General features: G+C 39.2%; 2 protein-coding genes across 2 annotated transcripts; both read right to left on the reverse strand.

The window, feature by feature from the left end:
• Positions 1-189: 189 nt before the first annotated feature.
• Positions 190-13,327, reverse strand: lck (LCK proto-oncogene, Src family tyrosine kinase). Its single transcript, XM_029460524.1, has 13 exons — positions 13,098-13,327; positions 11,291-11,403; positions 10,622-10,682; positions 10,163-10,253; positions 9,102-9,200; positions 8,855-8,958; positions 8,214-8,363; positions 7,969-8,121; positions 6,450-6,629; positions 4,245-4,321; positions 2,014-2,167; positions 979-1,110; positions 190-847 (listed from the first exon to the last, which is right to left on the reverse strand). The coding sequence occupies exons 2-13, from the start codon at positions 11,396-11,398 to the stop codon at positions 651-653; spliced, it is 1,506 nt and encodes a 501-aa protein (XP_029316384.1). The 5' UTR covers positions 11,399-11,403; positions 13,098-13,327; the 3' UTR covers positions 190-650.
• Positions 13,328-15,222: 1,895 nt separating this feature from the next.
• Positions 15,223-18,112, reverse strand: fam167b (family with sequence similarity 167 member B). Its single transcript, XM_029459910.1, has 2 exons — positions 17,702-18,112; positions 15,223-16,796 (listed from the first exon to the last, which is right to left on the reverse strand). Exons 1-2 carry the CDS (start codon positions 18,002-18,004, stop codon positions 16,533-16,535), a joined length of 567 nt encoding a protein of 188 aa, XP_029315770.1. The 5' UTR covers positions 18,005-18,112; the 3' UTR covers positions 15,223-16,532.
• Between the last annotated feature and the right edge of the window lie 573 nt (positions 18,113-18,685).

Genomic DNA, 18,685 nt, shown 5'->3' on the forward strand with positions numbered 1-18,685 from the left:
GATCAACACTACAGTGTCCAGAATGCAGTATGTTAGAATTTAATAAATGTACATAATTGCATGAATAAAAAGTTTGAGCATTTTTGTTTATGAAACATATCACCAAGCTTACTTTGGCTGATGCTGGTTCAGTCTAGGTGAAGTGGGTTGTGATGGCTTGTGTTGTATTCAATGTAACAACAAACAACATCCATGTTAAGCTTTTTTAATGTAAGTAAAACCATTAGAAAACATTGGTAAAATTGCAGAGGTAAAACACAGCTGAAGCACTTTGAGGGTATTTACATCTTAATAATGTGCACCAGCAGAGCAGCGACTTATTCAGCTACAGTTTCCAGTCTATTCAAGCAGCATGCTGATCATTCTCCTTTTGGTTGTTGGCTCTGCAGCGGTCCAGCTGTTACAAGAGTTTCCTGGTTCATAGTTCCACATGTGATTGTAACATATCTAAGGGCCACTTCAGAATACAATTGGTGCAGAAACAAAGTACTCTTATTTGAGAAATCTCAGTTTCTACCCTATCAATATAAAGGCATGAAGCCTACTGTCCAAAATCGAACAAAACAAAATCCAGCATCCGTTTTCACAGGTCGTGCCTTTAGTTTGAATATATTTTTTGTAAGTCTGTATGTCTTTCTGCCCAATCAGGGCTATTCCTGGTACTGCCTCTCTGTGGCAGTGAAGAAATCCTCCAGTACACTTCGCAGGTACTCGAAGGTGGGCCTGTCATCTGGGTTTTCCCCCCAGCACAGATACATGACGTTATAAAGCCCCTCTGGACAGTTTTCTGGCTTTGGCATTCTGTAGCCCCGCTCCAGGTTCTGGATTACCTCTGGGTTGGACATACCTGAACAACAGGTACAAATGTGTAAGAGTAGGCAATGGTTTCAGAATGTATAATCCATGTTAGACTTGTAATTAGATGGTTTTATAAAATGATTTCGGGATGGACAAGTATGAGTATGGATGAGTATTTACCAGGATAAGGTATGCGTCCATATGTCACTATTTCTGTGAGGAGGATCCCAAATGACCACACATCCGATTTTATGGAAAAGGTGCCATAGTTGATAGCCTCAGGGGCCGTCCATTTGATGGGGAACTTTGCACCTATGAACACAGGATAACACTTTATTTAACAAAAAAACAAACACTTGAGGCATAAACATTGTTTTTTCATGCATTGGTCAATTTTAAGAGTTTGTGCTATTTTGCTTCCATAACATGTCTTCTTTCAGACTAGTGGAACGGAAGCATCCAAAATACATATTGAGGTGTTTATTTGAGTAGCTTTGTCTTACTGCGTCTATAGATTTCTCCTAAATTCACCAAAAGTAAAATCATTGTCTTAATGTAAGTACGGTAATCAATTGGGGAAGTTTCATGATGGAATCTATTAGTGGATTTATTTTTACTCTATTCATCTTTTAAAATGTTTTTTTTCTTATACCCTGAGCCAGAAATCTCCACTTCAGTACCACTTTCCAGTTTCATTCCTATATATATTCTGAAGGTTTCACAGAGAGGTTTCATTCATAGCCTGATTTATATAACATTGTATTCTCAAAAACATAGCGAAAACTGATTTTCTTTTAATGGCTGTAGACAGTATTTTTTTGTTATAAATGAAACAAGAATTGTGAACCTGGATTTCAGATTTCTGTGACAGAATTGTGTGCCATTTAGCACAACTTTAACAATAAACTAAAAATAAAAGTTTCTGCACCAACTACATTTGTATATTCAAACATAACATTTCAGAGAACTTGTTATACAAAAAAATAATTGTGTTAATGTAAATAATCTACTGGGGACGTTTCATTTTGATGTCTATTTGTTCAAATGTTTACCCTATTCACCTGAAGTGTCTCTCATATCAGCTCATTTCCATGCCAAATGCACTCAACAAATAAAACAAATAATATTGTATGAAACACGGAATTTAACCTGAAAAAAGATTCAATTGGCTCAAAAGAACATGTGATTTAAGTGATTTGAGCGAGGTCTTGTTACCTTCTCTTGCTGTGTATTCGTTGTCCTCAATCAGCCTAGCCAGTCCAAAATCGGCAATCTTACAGACGAGCTCATTGGACACCAGAATATTCGCTGCTCTCAGGTCTCGATGAATGTAATTTTTCTCCTCAATGAAAGCCATGCCATCTGCCACCTGCAGGGGGCAGCACATCATCAGACAAGCCACATGACTGTTTTCCAACATGGAATTCAAGAGTGTGAGAGATCTGTGAATGTTTTAATATTGTGTAATATGTGTGCGCGTTGGACAGCTCGACAGGTTTGGTGCACTCCCAAACCAGGGAGTTTACCACTTCCCCAGGTCAGTTTCTTATACCCTTTACTTTTGTACTCCACCCAGGTACACCTCTGTGCCTGCTCTACTTCCTGATACTAAAAGCTGCAGTCCTGCCTTTACCTTACTGCAGACTGGCTGAATATTCCAGTGACTGTGTTTCTGAATCAATGACGAGTCATTTCTACATAGGCAGACCTCAGAGGGAAATTGAAACTTCACCTAATGCATGAGGTACCTTAAGAAGATTTCCACAGAATCCACAACCCCCAGTTATTAAGCATATGTAATTTGTGCCTGTGTGTGTTTCTATAGCTAACTTTCTACGTTGTACTGGGTCAGTGGTGTGTATTTCAGAGATAAAAATCTATCACATAGGTGCGATAGGCCCCGGGGGTCTTGTCAGAAGCGTGAGATGTACGTATGTCTGTGTATTTTATAAACCTCTACAGTCGTCATGACTTCACACAAGTTACCGCCTCTTCACTCTCCATTTGATTGTGGTATGATTCAATCTGAAACTTTAAACCATTACTATGCATTTAGTAAATCATAGGTATCTTTTCCCTTCCGATAGCTGACATTAATTTGAGTAAAATCTCAAGCTCATCTGATTCCATTCATATAGACACATTTTATACAGAAGGCAAAAGGATGTGGTCAGAGTGTCCACTACTGCGGCCAGATTGACGTCATTCATTTCATTTTTATGGTCCATCTCCATCACATGAGGGTTACAGTTACTTGCTTAGCACTTTTACCAAAAATGCTATCAGTGCATGTCGACTGGCTTGAATGCATCTTTCTTAAAATGATGTTCACCACAAAGCGCTGTATAAACTCTACCTCTCTGCGCCAAGCTCTAAGGCGTCAGAGAAATTGCCTTCTCCGAATCAAGAATCTCTTGTCTTGTCAGACTTTGAAATATCATTCTGTCTTCCTGTGGTTATCTTTTCCATTCCCACACCCACAAAAAAATTCCTTGGATATGATTAGAGTTCAACATCTTGGGAAATACTTGTATCCACTTTGTTGCTGAGAATTTGATAAGAAGATTGATACCGTTAACCATATCTGTAAGGTAAACATTAAAGTACAGCCAGTCGCTTAGCTTAGCTTAGCATAGCATATAGATTGGAAACAGGGGGAAAATGCTAGGCTGGATCTATCAGAGGGTAACAAATAAATCTGCCTACAAGCACTTCTAAAGCTCACTAAACAATCAAGATATAAATAAATGTTGATGAACGAGCTTTAGAGGTGCTGGTAGGTAGATTTTGTTACCTTAAGAACCGACCCAGACTAGTTTGTCTCCCTGTTTCCAGTCTTTGTGCTAAGCTAAGGTAAGCTAACTATCTCCCGGCTGTTGCTTCATATTTAACGGACAGATGTGAGAGTTGTGTCAATGAGCTAATGTAACTCTCGGCACAAAAATGTATTTCCCCAAATATCAAGCTATCCCTTTAACTTGCTGTCTGTGTCAAATTGTGTTCAAACATCAGGCTTAACTGACCAGATGTGTCATTTGTCAATGGTTGTCACGTTGGTAGAGCTGAGACAGAATATCTTAATGATGAAAGAGAAACAACAAATTCAGAGAAATTAAATGTAAAATCTGTATTTGTTCAGGTTTTGTCACCATTGACACTTAAGATAAATTGGCACCATGGTAAATAAATAAAACATGTGGCGTGACAAAAAAAAAAAAAAAGGTTGTAGCAACATGTCTAAACCAACGTTCATAACAATTCACGTGCACCTCTGCACACACTACAGTGTTGGGTGTGAGGCTCATTATAACAGTGGCCAGTTTCCTGTCTATGAGGATCATGCTGAGAGAACAGGAAGTGAAAGAATAAATTAAAGGGAATGTGGTAAATGGAGAATTGAGATAAGAACACAGACACATTGATAGTAAAAAAGAGAGATGTCTTGCCTGAGACGCCATGACTATCAGAGTGTTCATGGGCAAACTGCTTCCCTCCGTTGTTTTCAGGTAATCCACTAGGCTTCCTGTAAAAATTACATTCAAGGTATATTTTTTCAGAAAATAATTTTTTGCTGAACAGTATACACTTTTCTCACAAATCATGTCAGCCTCAACAGGTGGACTCCAGCAACCTATTGCTGCAAATAAATAAACTAGGTTACCACCACCAGAACATCCTGAATATTACAGATGCATATTGTTTGTTAAATTGTATTAGAAGATGTGAGAAGATTAAGCACCAAGCTGTGATATTAATTGTAAAGCAAAGTCATGCTTTGTCCAGAAGACTGATAATATTTTCCTTGGTCAAAAACATCCTGATTCCCCACAGACATAAATAGATAGTTGGACCAGAATAGCACTTCAGATCAGGGAACATAACACTGTGAGGAAGTGCATGAGCATCAGTCAAGTTGATGCATAGTTTCTGACAGCAGACTTTATGTTGTGTTTGACTAGCACAGAACAATACCTCAGCACACCAGCCAACCAAGTCAAACCAAAGGAAATAAGATAAATGACTCTGCCAGGAAAGAGGAGGCCTTTGCTCCTCTGCTTAAAGTCCGGAAGACTGCTTTTGAAGTCTGGAGGAACAACTTGTCAAGGTCACAAAGGGAAGCTATGATGACACGCCTGTTATTTTCCATCTTTGTTGTCTTCGATAATAAAAACTGAAAAGACGAGAACTACGAGCCATCCTTTCTCTTGACAACAGAGACGACAATTGTGTCCTGTCCACACGTGGATCCCAGACAAAGAGGCAGCCTCATGTAGAGCCACTGCTGGTGGTTTACAGGCCACTCATACAAGACCATACAAAGGCACTCCATTCAATTCAGCTGTAGGGCTGTTGCTGTGTTTGTGACGGCATCTCTCTATGCGTTTTGTTATTGTTCCTCCAAGGGAAGAAGAATAACAAAGATTTTTTAGGTTAAAGTGAAACAGATAATGCATCACTTCCATATGAGTGCTGCATTTGGGCGTGATAAACTAGTACAGGGCATAGAGCTTGTAATATGGAAAGTTGTTTGCAGCTGTTACCATGACCCCATTTTAATACTTGTTTTGTAATTCCACACGTATTTTGATTTGCATAAGGAGGAAAAATATCCAGTGGCAAGATGCTGAACAAACTTACATTGTGAAAGTTTATACACAACCTTATAGTGTTCCAGTATTTGTGTACAAGTGTCTGTGGATGCGTGTGCGTAATACAGATTCTGGAAAGTAGCCAGGTGTCATCGAGGGGTCTCAGTGGACAATAACCTGATGAATCACCCTCTCTTATTTTAAGACACCTTCATCTCAGACGGGTCAGGAGAGGCCCTCGGTGAGTAAACACCAGTAACCTGTCTGGAGGGGCCCGCAAAAGAAGTGAAAGTTCATGTTTGCTTTGAAACATTTTAGCACAGAGCGGTAAATACAGGAGTGTCGTGAGGAGAAGCTGAAAATAGCCTATCAAAAGGCAGGCCACTTCAGCAGAGCAGCATGCTTTGGGAGGCTCATGACTGAGCTCCTTTATTTAGGTTCTCTCTCACGGCTGCATTCGTGTCCAAGCAAGGGTGATGATTATATGGTATTTCTCCAGTAATGTGCATATGATTTATCAAACACAAATACATAGGAAGGCAGCTGAGGTTGTGTGATCAAAAGCTAATTCAACAGAGTCACTGAAGTCTGAAAGCACTATGACTCATGAAAAGGGTGAAACACTTTGGGCAGCCCAGTCTTTTGTTCAAGCATGCGCTCTGGCACCCATTAGTCCAGTACCATTCAACATGTTTGATCCTGAACATCTACGATGCACTTCTGCCTATAAAATATTTGCTTTGTCTTTGCCCCAGGCGCAGACCTTACCCTGATGACACTGCCTTTGGTGTAAAGAGCAACGGGATAGAAGATTAAAGAAATAATCATTTCAAACAGGCTTAGACATATTCCAGGTGACTAAACTGAACTGAGAAGGAGCTGGTATGATTACAGAAGTATTTCTTTTTAATTTAGCTTCAAATGAGCATTAATTTCATGGAAATACCCTGCGATCATAGTTTTCCTTTTCTTTTGGTGCTTTCAGGGATATCTGGAATTCCCTCTTGGTGGTTGGCGTTATAAGTAAAATGCCTCAGACGCACACAGAGTATTTCTACCCACCATTTTCCATGTACTCTGTGACAATAAAGATTGGCTCCTGGGTAACAACGGCGAAGAGGCGGACAAGGCGTGGATGCTGTAAGTTCTTCATCATGTTTGCCTCTGCCAGGAAGGCTTCCACCGTCATTGTGCCTATCTTCAGGTTCTTAATGGCCACATTCCTGTCATTATTGTAGACACCTGAAAACATATACATTTAGACATCAGCTGGTTTCTGAAAGGCATTGATTAAAACAAAACTGGCAGCTAGGAGCTGTTAGGTACAGCCACGCTTTGATTAGTATGCTTACATGCTCACAATCACAACGCTAACACGCTGATGTTTAGCAGGTATAATGTTTACCATGATCCCCAGTGTGGTTTATAGTGTTAGCACGCAAACTTTAGCTAATTAGCAAACAAGTTTAGCAAGGATTTTGTCATTGAGCATTGAACTAATTTGGAATTTTGATCAGATGATGGTGCTAGAAGGAAAAGTCAGAGTCCATTCTCTTGGGACCATGCATATTTGTACCAATTTGAATATTAATCCATCCAATAGTATTTGAGCTATTCAACTCAAAACCAAAAATTTCGACCTCATGTCGGTGCTCGAATAAAAGCCAGGGGATAACCAAAGTCATGTGGTCCTAAATACAGTTGTTATGTAAGGGGATATCAGTACACTAAAAACATACCTTCAGTCATGTAACACCTCACAGCATGCATGAAGCGCAGCAATGGGAACAAATTACATTCACTTTCACATTCTCTTTTATCTACAATGGAAATCTTCTTGTTATAGAGGATGGTTATCACATATTTTCATGTTTATTAATGAGATAAACACTTAGCAAATAGCAGTTACTCCCATTGTTCAAGCATGCCCTTGAATGTTCCCAATGATTGGACAAGGCTAGAGAAACAAATACAGTGCCCAGACTACGCAAGAAGATAACGAAATAGAGAGTGGCTGTGAAATGAGGACAAGTTCTATGGTTGGCAATGTTTATCTCTAATACAGTGGTTTGTTTGGGATGTTGAATTGTGCTGGCAAATGAGGATGGAAAATAGAAGGGAAATACCCGTCCAATTGAATAATAAGGAGGTTGTGGCATAGATTATTTAAACCGATACCCTCGTGATGAAAACATGTTCTTGTGTGACTTAATACTCAACAATAGCATTCATGTAAGTGTTGTTAAGAGACCATTCCTCCAATCTGTGAGCTCTTTGGAAATTTAGATTTATGTTGTTTGAGTGATGTTGTATAACAGGTCTAAAATCTCTCATAATTTTCCCGTTAACCAGCTCATACAAGCCTACAATTAAGACTGTGTTGAGGAAACAGTTCTGCATACGCTGCAGAAAAAGGCTTTAGCTGCCCACAACTTGACAACTGGGCTTTGTACATGTGATTTATCTGTGCAAAATGGGGCAAACTCCTATGTACAAAATGGAAAAACAGCACTTAAATAATTTAATTTAATGTAATTTAAGAAATCAATCATATCCCCATGTTGACTTCTCAGTCACTCACCCATCCAGACTTCTCCGAACTGTCCTGCTCCAAGCCTGCGCTTCAGATTCAGGGACTCTCGGGGAATCTCCCACTCATCCTGCCACCAGGGCTTCTGCGGTGCCCTCGACTGACACGGCTTCGCCAGCTTTGTGCACAACCCATCTGTGTCGCCTGGACGACACAAAGAGGAGAACGTTTTAAAAATCATTCAGATGAAGACCCCACAGCGATCTTCATTAATCCCCTCACGAGGTTGCACTCACGTGAGTGATGCTGGACGATCTCCTTCAGCGAGTTAAAGGATATCTTGGTTGTGATGTAGAAGCCACCGTTGTCCATGTTGCGGATTCTGTAGTGCTTGACTACTTCACCAGTGTTGTGGTCCAAGTCCCTGATCGATAAAGAGAATGAGCCTGGAACAAAGTGGAAGCAAAATCAAATGTGAGATGTTGCAGATTTAACCAAAAGTATCCGAAAACCACAAATCAAACATTGGTTTGGACGGGTTTTGTGTAGCAGTTTAACTAGATTCATTTCAGTTATTGGCTTGAACAGAGATGTATTTATATTATATATTTATAATATTGATTTATGACATATCTAGTGGGGTTAGCATTCCAGTGTCAACGCAAATAGGGGAATGAATGAAACGTGAAATTAAACAGATGAAGCGAGTTGGGAAGCAGGGGTTTGTGGGAAATGGGTTGTATTGAACAAACAATTCCAGTAATAACAAGACAAAGTGATTTAAAGGAAACCAGTAATTTTGTGCGTGCACCTTTTAGCAAATGTAACAGTGGAAGGCCATACTCAAATATATTTCTGAGAAGCCACCTTGTGAAATAGGAAGTTTGATTATGTGTGAGTTGTGTATGAGTCAACGCCATGATGAGAAAAAGATCACCTTGGGTGGTCTCACTCTCTCGAATCAAGAAGGAGCCCTGCGTATTCCCGGGAGAGAGGAGGAGCCGCGTGGCTTCGTTTCTAGAAATGTTCTTAAAGAACCACCTGCAGCACAAACACACAACATGCTTCACACTGAGCTAACCACTTCCCATCCCTCAGTACACAGCATGCATCATATGAGATCGTGTTGAGGTTGAGTGACATGGTGTTGAGAACAGTATCATTATATTTCCTGTTTGACGTACGATTCAGTCTCCACTGTGGTCATTGCAACAAAGTTGAAAGGGATGTAACCCTGCTGTCCTGTGGTGAGTGACTCCGCCAAATACCACTCTGGATCATCCCTGGAGGGCAAAAGAGACAGAAATGAGTGAGTTTACATGTCTGTAATGCCTCACAGCAGTCTAGACTTTCTCGTATGAATGAGTAATCTTCAGGAAGTTTCAATTAGTCCCCTAAAGGCAAAAGGGTTCTTTGTATTGTAAATAATCACTGCATGAAATTAACCACATCACATTAGTAGACGAGTAAATGTCTTGTCTTACATACGAGCAGAAGAGACGGGAGAGATGTTCACTACAGCAACATTCACCACATTGTGTAGCTTGTTAAACTTGATTTATCAAATGAATAGTTCTCCCTTAAAATCAAAAGTGATTATCACATTTTCATACTAAATGTTTTGTCTAACCTCCAACCAAACTCTTTACAATCTTAAAAAAACAAACAAAAAAACAAAACATATTTTATTTATTAATTTAACTGTTTAACTGTGAATTCTGTCTTGATACGTTATGAGCCAGCTATGTAGAACATTAAATGTCTTTCACTTTAATATTTTATAGGGTTTTATTGCACGAAAAAACTGAAATTTAGTCAAAGAAATATTATAATCCACCTTAAAAAACAAATTAAAATTTTTTGTCATGTGTGTAATCCACTTCATGTCATTGTAACCCCCCACTATTTCCAGACATATTACTGAGATCATGACCTTTTTAGCCTCAATGTTAACTACAACTCTGATTGAATGAAAATAAACTCCATTAGAGTTTGCTGGTCCACCAAATAAAACCAAATAAACTAGTCTCTTTCAGCTTTTCACATTAACAGAGCCATCTTTTTAAAAAAAAGCCATTACATATGACCTAATAGCTAGGTCCCCAAGTATTTAATAGCTAAACAAACTAAACAAACATTTACCTTTATTTCCTGTAAATGTATTTAAAGTAGGTGAGTGGATAGTATACGAATTGTTGTCTGGGCCTTTTTACAATTATTTACTTTATGTGAAACAGCAGCTTACTTGTTGAGGATCTTGAGTTTGTCTCCCTTCTCAAAGCCCAGGTCACCGTCATGGGTGGGTTCATAACTGTATACGGCCACCACAAGGTTGTCTGCAAGAGGAATATCGTTTTTTGTTAAATGAGATATAGGTGAAAGACATTGGGGACAGTTTGTACTCAACATGACTGTTAGAATAGAATAAAGGCTTTTGTTATCTGGGTGTTTGAGTTGCTTTGATATTAACACAATGTACGTTAAATAAACTTCTAAACTTCTAAACAAAAAAAGCTTTTTAATGTATTTCCCATATATTTTAAATACAATTTCCTTATGTATCGTACAATTATTACACTTAATATTTACATATATTTTATTCTGCCATTCTGATTTTCCACATTTTACTACTAATTTAATTTTCTTTACTGCGTGCACCTGTATATTGTAAACACACAGAGAAAAAGATGCTGTATCTTGTCACCTGGTAAAGGAGATGTAGGAGGTGAATGCTGTGATGGGTAATGAATCAGCTGGTCTGTGTACTGGTGAGGGGAAAAAACAATATTAGACTTGCATTTTAAGTTCAGCTTTCTGAGGAATAATAGAAGATTCCTGCGGCTAAAACAAGGAACTATCACATGTCACATTCACAGTAAGAGATATGCACATTTCTGGTTTATTACGCAGATGTCATCGGTAACAGTTTGGCTTTTTCTCCCAGACAAAATGTCTCGACGTGTTGTGGCACACACAGGTGGCTTTCTTCTTTATTTTTAATCTAATGGGACATCTACCTCATGTACATGAAACAAACAGCATTGAGGGAATGATTATACTCTAACTTAATCTCACACACAAAAGAGAACTTCTCTCACAGTTACGTAATAAAACTTTTCTGGACTCAAACACAATAACAGATTGCTGTGTTCTTGGTAATATTTACATAATTGACACAGCATGAAAGGAATTGCGGGAGCCCATCTCGCTTGTACTGCAGTGAACGTATGTGCATGTCCTCCAAGTAGTCACTCCCATTCAATCACACAAATAACCAAAATGCATTCATGTGAAGCTCGCTTACACACATTCACACACTATAATGTTGTACTGACACAAGTACATGCCTGCACATGCATGCATTGACACTTACTGGATTGCATGATTGGGGAGGTATGGCACAGTTACATTGTTCGCAGATTTCATCCAAGTTTTCAATCCAGTCGCTTTCTGAATAGTCCGAACTGCAGTTACATCCCATCTTTCCTGCAATTTAGAGGTTTAAGTTAAGTATTATGGTTCATAAAATAATAATTACTAATTTTTGGAAAGCTAATGAAAGTATTTCCGAGATAGCTTTCGTGTCCCGAAAGAAATGTCTCTCACATTAATCCAAGACAGTTTACAAGTATCAAGATTCATTGTTGAATTACGGACATCAAATACTGTTAGCAAAAATAAACACAAGAAGTAAAAAAAGAAAAGAAAAAAGACTGCATTTTAAGATTTGTAGGTGGACAATAACATGAGACGCAAAATGTTTCCGAAAACTGTTTCTATCGGATGTGAGCGAGGGCCGCGCTTCAAAATGGAGGCTTAGTGTGAACTAAGAGCCTAACACAAGCTTTCATTTTAGGCACTATTTTGACACCATGTATAAACCTGCAAATACAACCACATCCAGAACTGTGACAAGCAGCTACTTTGTGACTACCACTTTTGCAAATTGCAGGAGTTTACATGTTCTAATTCTACTTCAGACTTGAATAGTGGGGTCTATAAAACTCTAAAAAGTACTAATCTTGTATAATCCAACGTCGTGTGCTCTGTATCGTGCTTTACACTGGTGCACTGTACGGGCTGGCTTTCTCATGTTCCCTTGGCTCCCATTGGGCGGCTCATGGAACAGGGTCAGTGGGCTAATCGCAGCAGCCGTCTGTCCCAAAGGTTCAGAGCCGTGAGAAATATCTGGAGAGGCCTGACCCGGCAATAATAACCCACCACTGTACTGAGACCCTAAGGAGCAAGTAACAGGGATCCACCATGGTGTAAGTTTTCCTTTTCTTTTCATTATCAGCACTCCTACGCCTGCTGGCCGACACTCACGGAGTCACACAAACAAAGTCAGCATTTTCCATTGAGGGGCTACCCTCTGCTTTTTATGATCTGCAGCTGAAGGCTTTTCCAAACAAATACTGATGATTGTTATTGTTTGGAAAGTATTATGGGTACGTAGATGTTCCTGTGAGGTCTATAAGAAAGACATTTTGACATTGTCGGTGAAGCTTGGAGGCTAATAAACTACACTTTTTCAAAAAGCTTTGAAACATCAATAAATGAAGAAGCGAAATGTACACATTTAAAATAATACATTTTTATGTGGATTTTCTTGTTGTTGCATCTATTTTGTTCCAATTTCAACGTTTCACAGTCAAAGTTTTTGTACTTCACATCCAGTCATCATCACCTGCGTTGTCTCTCACATACAGTGTGTGTCTGTGTGACAGCTGCATTTACACACACATACATGCCTGAAGTTTATATTGGATTTGAATAATAAACATATAAAAGGGATTAATAGATGCATGTTTTATTTCAATGAGAAAGCCTCCTATTGTTTCTATAAAAACATTTTTTATAACATTGATTTTATCAACAGTGACGATGACACAACAAGTATCTGAATATGTTTTGTCATTAGCCTTAATGTTAAATCATGCAGCAACACAATAGTTATTTTAGCTTATTGAACATAACTGGACATTATTATTCTCCATGTTTTCATATATTACATAAAAGTCAAATGACTCGACCAACTCTAAACAACCCCTCTGATGTACGTATGTAGCATGTTTCATATAATCCATAATTACAGGGAAATGATAATGTTTACCGTAGTCAGTCTTTTCGTTCTCTGTATTCTGATGTAACACTGATAGACTCACAAGTTTGAGACTTACCTTTTGAAATATGAAATGTCTCTTCAAGCGTCCAATATCAGACTTCACGTGCCGCCATAGAGATATTCTTTATTAAATAGTTATCTTTTTTTTAAAATAGCTATTTAGCATTAAGTACACTTTTCAGCACTGGAGCTCGGGTATGAACATGTCATCATCCGGTTCTCTTATTATAACTAACTCAATGTGCGAACACACACTGGAGGAGTGGAGGAGAGCGACTGCAAAGAGTTTCCTGTCGTTGAAAGGTTGAGGGTTGCTCTGCAGGTGCTTCACCATGCAGCTGTGTGAGCAGGGGGAACGTTAAAGGCTCCATAGTAAAGGGGTCAGGACAGCACCTTTCCCAAACATGTTTCCAATACAGTTTTTTCTTTTAAAAGGAGGCTATGTGAGACAGTGGTGGGGTTATATTTATATATTTTACTTTAGTGTAACATCTGTGCACCTTTAAGGTGAAGTGGTGGTCCAGGGTTTTTCAAAAGAACTTACCCTGAAAGAAAGTATTTGATAAGATAAAGGATTTCATACAGCATCCATCTGATCTTAGCACTATCATAAATCATTTTTAATTAATCATATGTACAGAATACCATTTTGGTGATTTTGGTCAGTTATGTTTCCTGTGTTGTGGTTTCGGGTCATATGGTTTATTATCATGATAACTAGGCTATATTTGTCAATAACACATGTAATATGTGGCCTACAAACCATTTTAAAAATAGTATTTGGCCTTTGTTTTCAAGTCAAAGGACTTACAGAGGAAAGAAACAAATGTCAATCAATGGATGACCCTCTTTAAGAATCATCATTTTAAACCGAAGTTCTTTGTTGAATGATCACATTTAGCCCTGAGAGGAGAAGTGAAGCAAAAAGTCTCTAGCCTGCACGTTTTCTATATATTTCAGAACACTCTGCTGCAGGCCGCTTCTCTTCTCTTGTGGTGAACGGCTGCTGCTACAGAGCGAGCCCTGGCAGGAAGTCAGTCCAAACCTTACAGGAAGTGCACAGACATGTGCTTAGAAGACTGCCACAGCATAGATTAAGTCTCACCACCTGAGCTCACACTTTTTCCGTTGAAGTACATAACTGAGAGGGTGTAAATCTATGAGGTTGGCTGAAGTAGTAGTTTCACTAAGGCAGCAACTTAGCAGGCACAAATTCCTCATTAAAATGATGGAATAATATCGGCACATTTACCTAAAAGAGCCTCACCATATCTGGAGATCGGCTTTAGGCGGGCCTTATGAGCCTTAAAGGGTATTCCTAGTTTCCCCTTCGACCACAGCTGTCGCTACTTCTAAGTGTGGTTGGAAATCACATTCTGTTACGCAATCGAATCGAGATACTATCAATATGCAGAAAGTTTTCCAACCCGCCTACCGACTTCACAACGCAGGTGCTGGCCTCTTTTTCTTTCTTTCTTTTTTTTTTGCTGCTAATGCTTACTCATTTATTACTTAACACAACCTTTAAACAATTCAAATATCATGCATGTTTGTTTAGTTTTAAAACACTCTAATACAAGCTTCTGCTACATATGATCACATGTAGTATGATGTGGGGAAAGGTCAAGTGAAACTGTCTGCAGGGTTGAGCTGAGAAGCATGAGAAACACAAGTCTGTAAAAACATTCACTGAAGAATGAGGCCTAAAGGCAAACCCTCGGCCTCTGTGCATTTTCCATAGAATATTAATTCCCGGGGTCTAAATCGAGGTCTAACGTCACACAAGAGGTCATCCGTGTCCTGAAGTAGAAGTATGGCGCATTAGGATCCTGTCAACAGTCCTAGTTGCTCTCATTTCACACATTGTCCGCACTCTGCCAAGGCACATTCGATTTCTTGTTTGACTAATTATGTGGTTCTGCTCATCCCTCTGGCGCTCCATTCTTATGTTTGGATATTATAGCAGGTCATGAATGTCCCGTGGCAGGAAACAAGAGACTATTGTGCAGGATGGCTTTAGGATGAAGGATGCATCTGATGAAGCACAGATCAATAGATCTTATCATTAGCCTAGATAAGATTGTACATAGACACATGCCCAGAACCAGCCCAAAGAACCCGGTCCAGCTATGTAATAATTCACGTTTTGAATGCTAATAAAAGTTCATTTACAAGTGACATAGATATGGTAGTCTCTTTAATATTGTGATGTGTTTGTTTTTTTAAAGGCATTTTTCTTTTATACTTATTTGTCAAATAGATACATTCATATTACAGTAGCATGATTCAACTTTTTTTTTTTTTTACATTTAACACAGTTACAAGCAATGCCAAATATCACTCAACAAAAAGATCTATGACTTCCTACTTGCTGTTTCTAATCATATTAAGCTATATAATAAAACAGTTTAACTTTGAGCAACAGAATATACTTGGTCACTGTCCAGCCATATATAGTAATGGAAAACAAAATGCTTTAGGCACAGCCTCCTGGGTCCTGTCTCTGCAGTGGTGAGGCTATGGAGATATATTTGGTTCGTGAAGAAGAGGCATAGAAATGCTGGAGAGTGACCTCCCGCTTCCTTTGAGGATAGTGGTAGGGCCAGTAGCCTGATGAAGACTCCAACAGCTGTAATATGTTGCTGTATTAAAGGACTTTTTTTGCTTTAAAGTGCTGCTGAACATTTCCTTTATCAGACCGGCGTGACTCCTTCGTACTTTTTAGATTTCGGTCAACTCCAAGAAAACTAGTAATGCAAAGAAGTGCTTCCCAACCTCTTAAAATGAAACAAGAGCCGTGTTTCCATTCATCTGTTTTTAAAGTTTCGCGTCTGAAAAGCTGTTTGGGCAAAATTCAATAAAAGTTTGTCAATTGCGCAAAAATATAATTGCACTCCCTTGAGGTGGCTTTTGCCTTTGTTGAAAAAGAGTTGATGCGCTAAGTTTGATATGGAAACACCTTTGACAAATAAGTTCTGATGTGGCGAACATTTAACTCACACGACTGATAAGCTATTTCTGCTGTCTGCGTCTTCCCTTGATGCTTCTGTGCATTACAATCATTGTATTCATTTGTCTTTGTCCCCAGACAGTATGAAACATGGCCAATACTAGCTGACATGAAACAACAGTTTTCTGGCTCCTTTCCTGTTAATCGCCTCACAACCTCTCAGATTGATCCTGCTACCCCTTGTATGGGCCCTGACCCCTATGTTGGGAACCACTGATGTAAGGTGATCTGCCCCGTCTACCTGGACTGTAACAAAAAAGCTTATTTTCTGAAGTGAGTGTTTCAGCAACTCAGTTCTCTGTTTAGCACTTCTTTGGCACAAGTGAAACTTTCTTTTTACACTACCAAATTATTGGGTATAAGATACCAATTCCATATCTACTTTTACATTTCAGCCTAGCTCTAAGCCTTCTTGTTTTATCTACTCTGAATAACATGACTGTGCATGGGAGCATCCTCAGAAACACTAATAATGGGGTTTTAACACAGTGAGAAACGTCTGGAGTTGATGTTCATCTTGGTGAGGCCCAGGTGTTTGAGCGGGGTGGACAGAGCGAAGGCGGCCTTCATAGGGATGTCACACAGCAGGTCCGACTCCTCGCCGCACTCCTCCAGCTCGTACGTGGCATTGTCCAGCATCTCCTTATGGCGGTCGCACACCTGCTCCACTTTCAGCCGGTGGATCTCCCCACGCAGACGGATCAGTTGACGGGCCAGGTGGTTGTCCTGAACCTGCATCTCTCTCTAAGGAGGGAGCGGGGGGGAGGAAGGGAGGTTGGAGAGAAAGTGAGCAACCGTGATTTACAAGTATGTGGAAGCTTTGTTGTGGATAACTCTTATCAATGATTGTTGATCTTTTTATTAAAGTGTGTAAATCACAACTGTTGTTTAGGATGTGAAGAGTGCATGAAGTCAGTCATGTCCCCTATTTTAACCCTTGTGCCTCACTTTTGAAAAGTTCAAATGTCCTCAGAGAATAAAAATGTAATTGTTTTCGGTATACTAAATACTAGGGGGATTCTTTTAACAGTCTGGCATATGGGATTAATTAACAACAACAGTGATTTGATGCAGTTTTAATTTGTGTGCAAGGAACTAGGAAGGGTCAACATAATCAAATGGGTGGTGGAAAATAGTAAAAACTACAATTTTGAAGCCAGGACGCAAAGCCTGATATAATAGAATGCATGATTTTATAAAGTCATGGCTGTGGAATAAAACATTGTGATTTTAATGGGTTTCAATGGGGGGACTTTTGTCCTAAAGGGTCTGCTTGTCTGTATTTTGGCTACACAGTTTATTATGGGCTTTATATAAAAGCTGAGGTTGAACTTTCAAAATTTGAAATGAAAAAAAAACACTCACACCCTTGCCAGATGTACTGTATTCCATTTGCATTAACACAACCAAAATGACCGGACATTTAAAAAGGGGGACAAGTGTTAAGGGATCACTGACACCTGAAGAAGTGACTATATGTACTTTAAAGGTGAGTAGAACGATAGACATACAGTATGTTAAATAGGGAACTTTAGAAATAATTTTGGTTTGATATGGTTAAGATAACAACTCTTTGCAACTTTATCTGCACTAAAAGTATCATCATTTTATTCCAGTATGATAAATCTTTGCGTAAATTAGTCGCTCACCAGCTCTTTTCTCAGAAACTCCAAAGCATCATCAATAGTATCAAAGCCACAGATGTTGCGCACAACCAGCTCTGAGTTCTCATTCCTAACAATTGCAGGCATGGAGACTTCTTGTCCGCCAGAGTCCGGGCTGTCTGCTGCTGGGTAACCTTCCTTCCACGGTCCACTCTGTACCCGCTCCTGCCACTCCAGGTAGGAAGGTCTGCGAGTCTGCAGCTTGAGCTTTTCTGTAAGTGCTTTCACGCTATCCAGATCCTCCGTGTCTCCCTCGGACGACTCTCCTCCAAACTCTTTAAAATCCATCGGCGCAGTGATGAATGCAGTCTTTGGGAATCCACGTGCAGTTCTCTCTCTGGGAAGGCAGCTTGGCGATTAGAGCGCAACAGGTCCTTACCTCCTTTATAGGGAAATAAGAGGCAGTGACCGCCCATCCCGCAGAGGACAGGGAGGATCATTAAAGTACGGAAGAACGATCTCCTTAAACTTCCTCAAAACACAAGTGTCGCTTGGTCGCATATTGATTGAAAATACAAAATAAGGTATAAGTGTGCGTCATAATTTCAAGGAAATTAAATTATTTTGGACATTGGAGTGAAGTGTAATTACATACTGTAGGTTACTCTGTTTTAATATGTTTAATCACAAATTCAGTGGTGAAAAGTAATAAGTACACTACAGTTTTAAGGTGAGTATTATTTGTCTTTCACCAGTGGTAGAAGAAGTTACAGATTCTTTAAGTAAAGTAACAATGCAACAATGTAGTGTACTCCATTACAAGTAAAACATATGCATTAAAAAAGCTTAATTAGAAACACAGAAGTATTATCAGCAAAACGTTCCTAAAAAGTAAAAGAAGACCTACATAATGCATCCACTGTGGGTGTTGTATTAATGTCTACCCTATAGCCTATATGTTTTGAACTACTGTATATTACTGGTTTTTCTTTTAATGTATTTGTTTATTTTAGTGTCCATGGTGCCTAG

This window comes from Cottoperca gobio, chromosome 22 (genome assembly GCF_900634415.1).
Source record: "Cottoperca gobio chromosome 22, fCotGob3.1, whole genome shotgun sequence".
Lineage (NCBI taxonomy): Eukaryota > Metazoa > Chordata > Actinopteri > Perciformes > Bovichtidae > Cottoperca > Cottoperca gobio.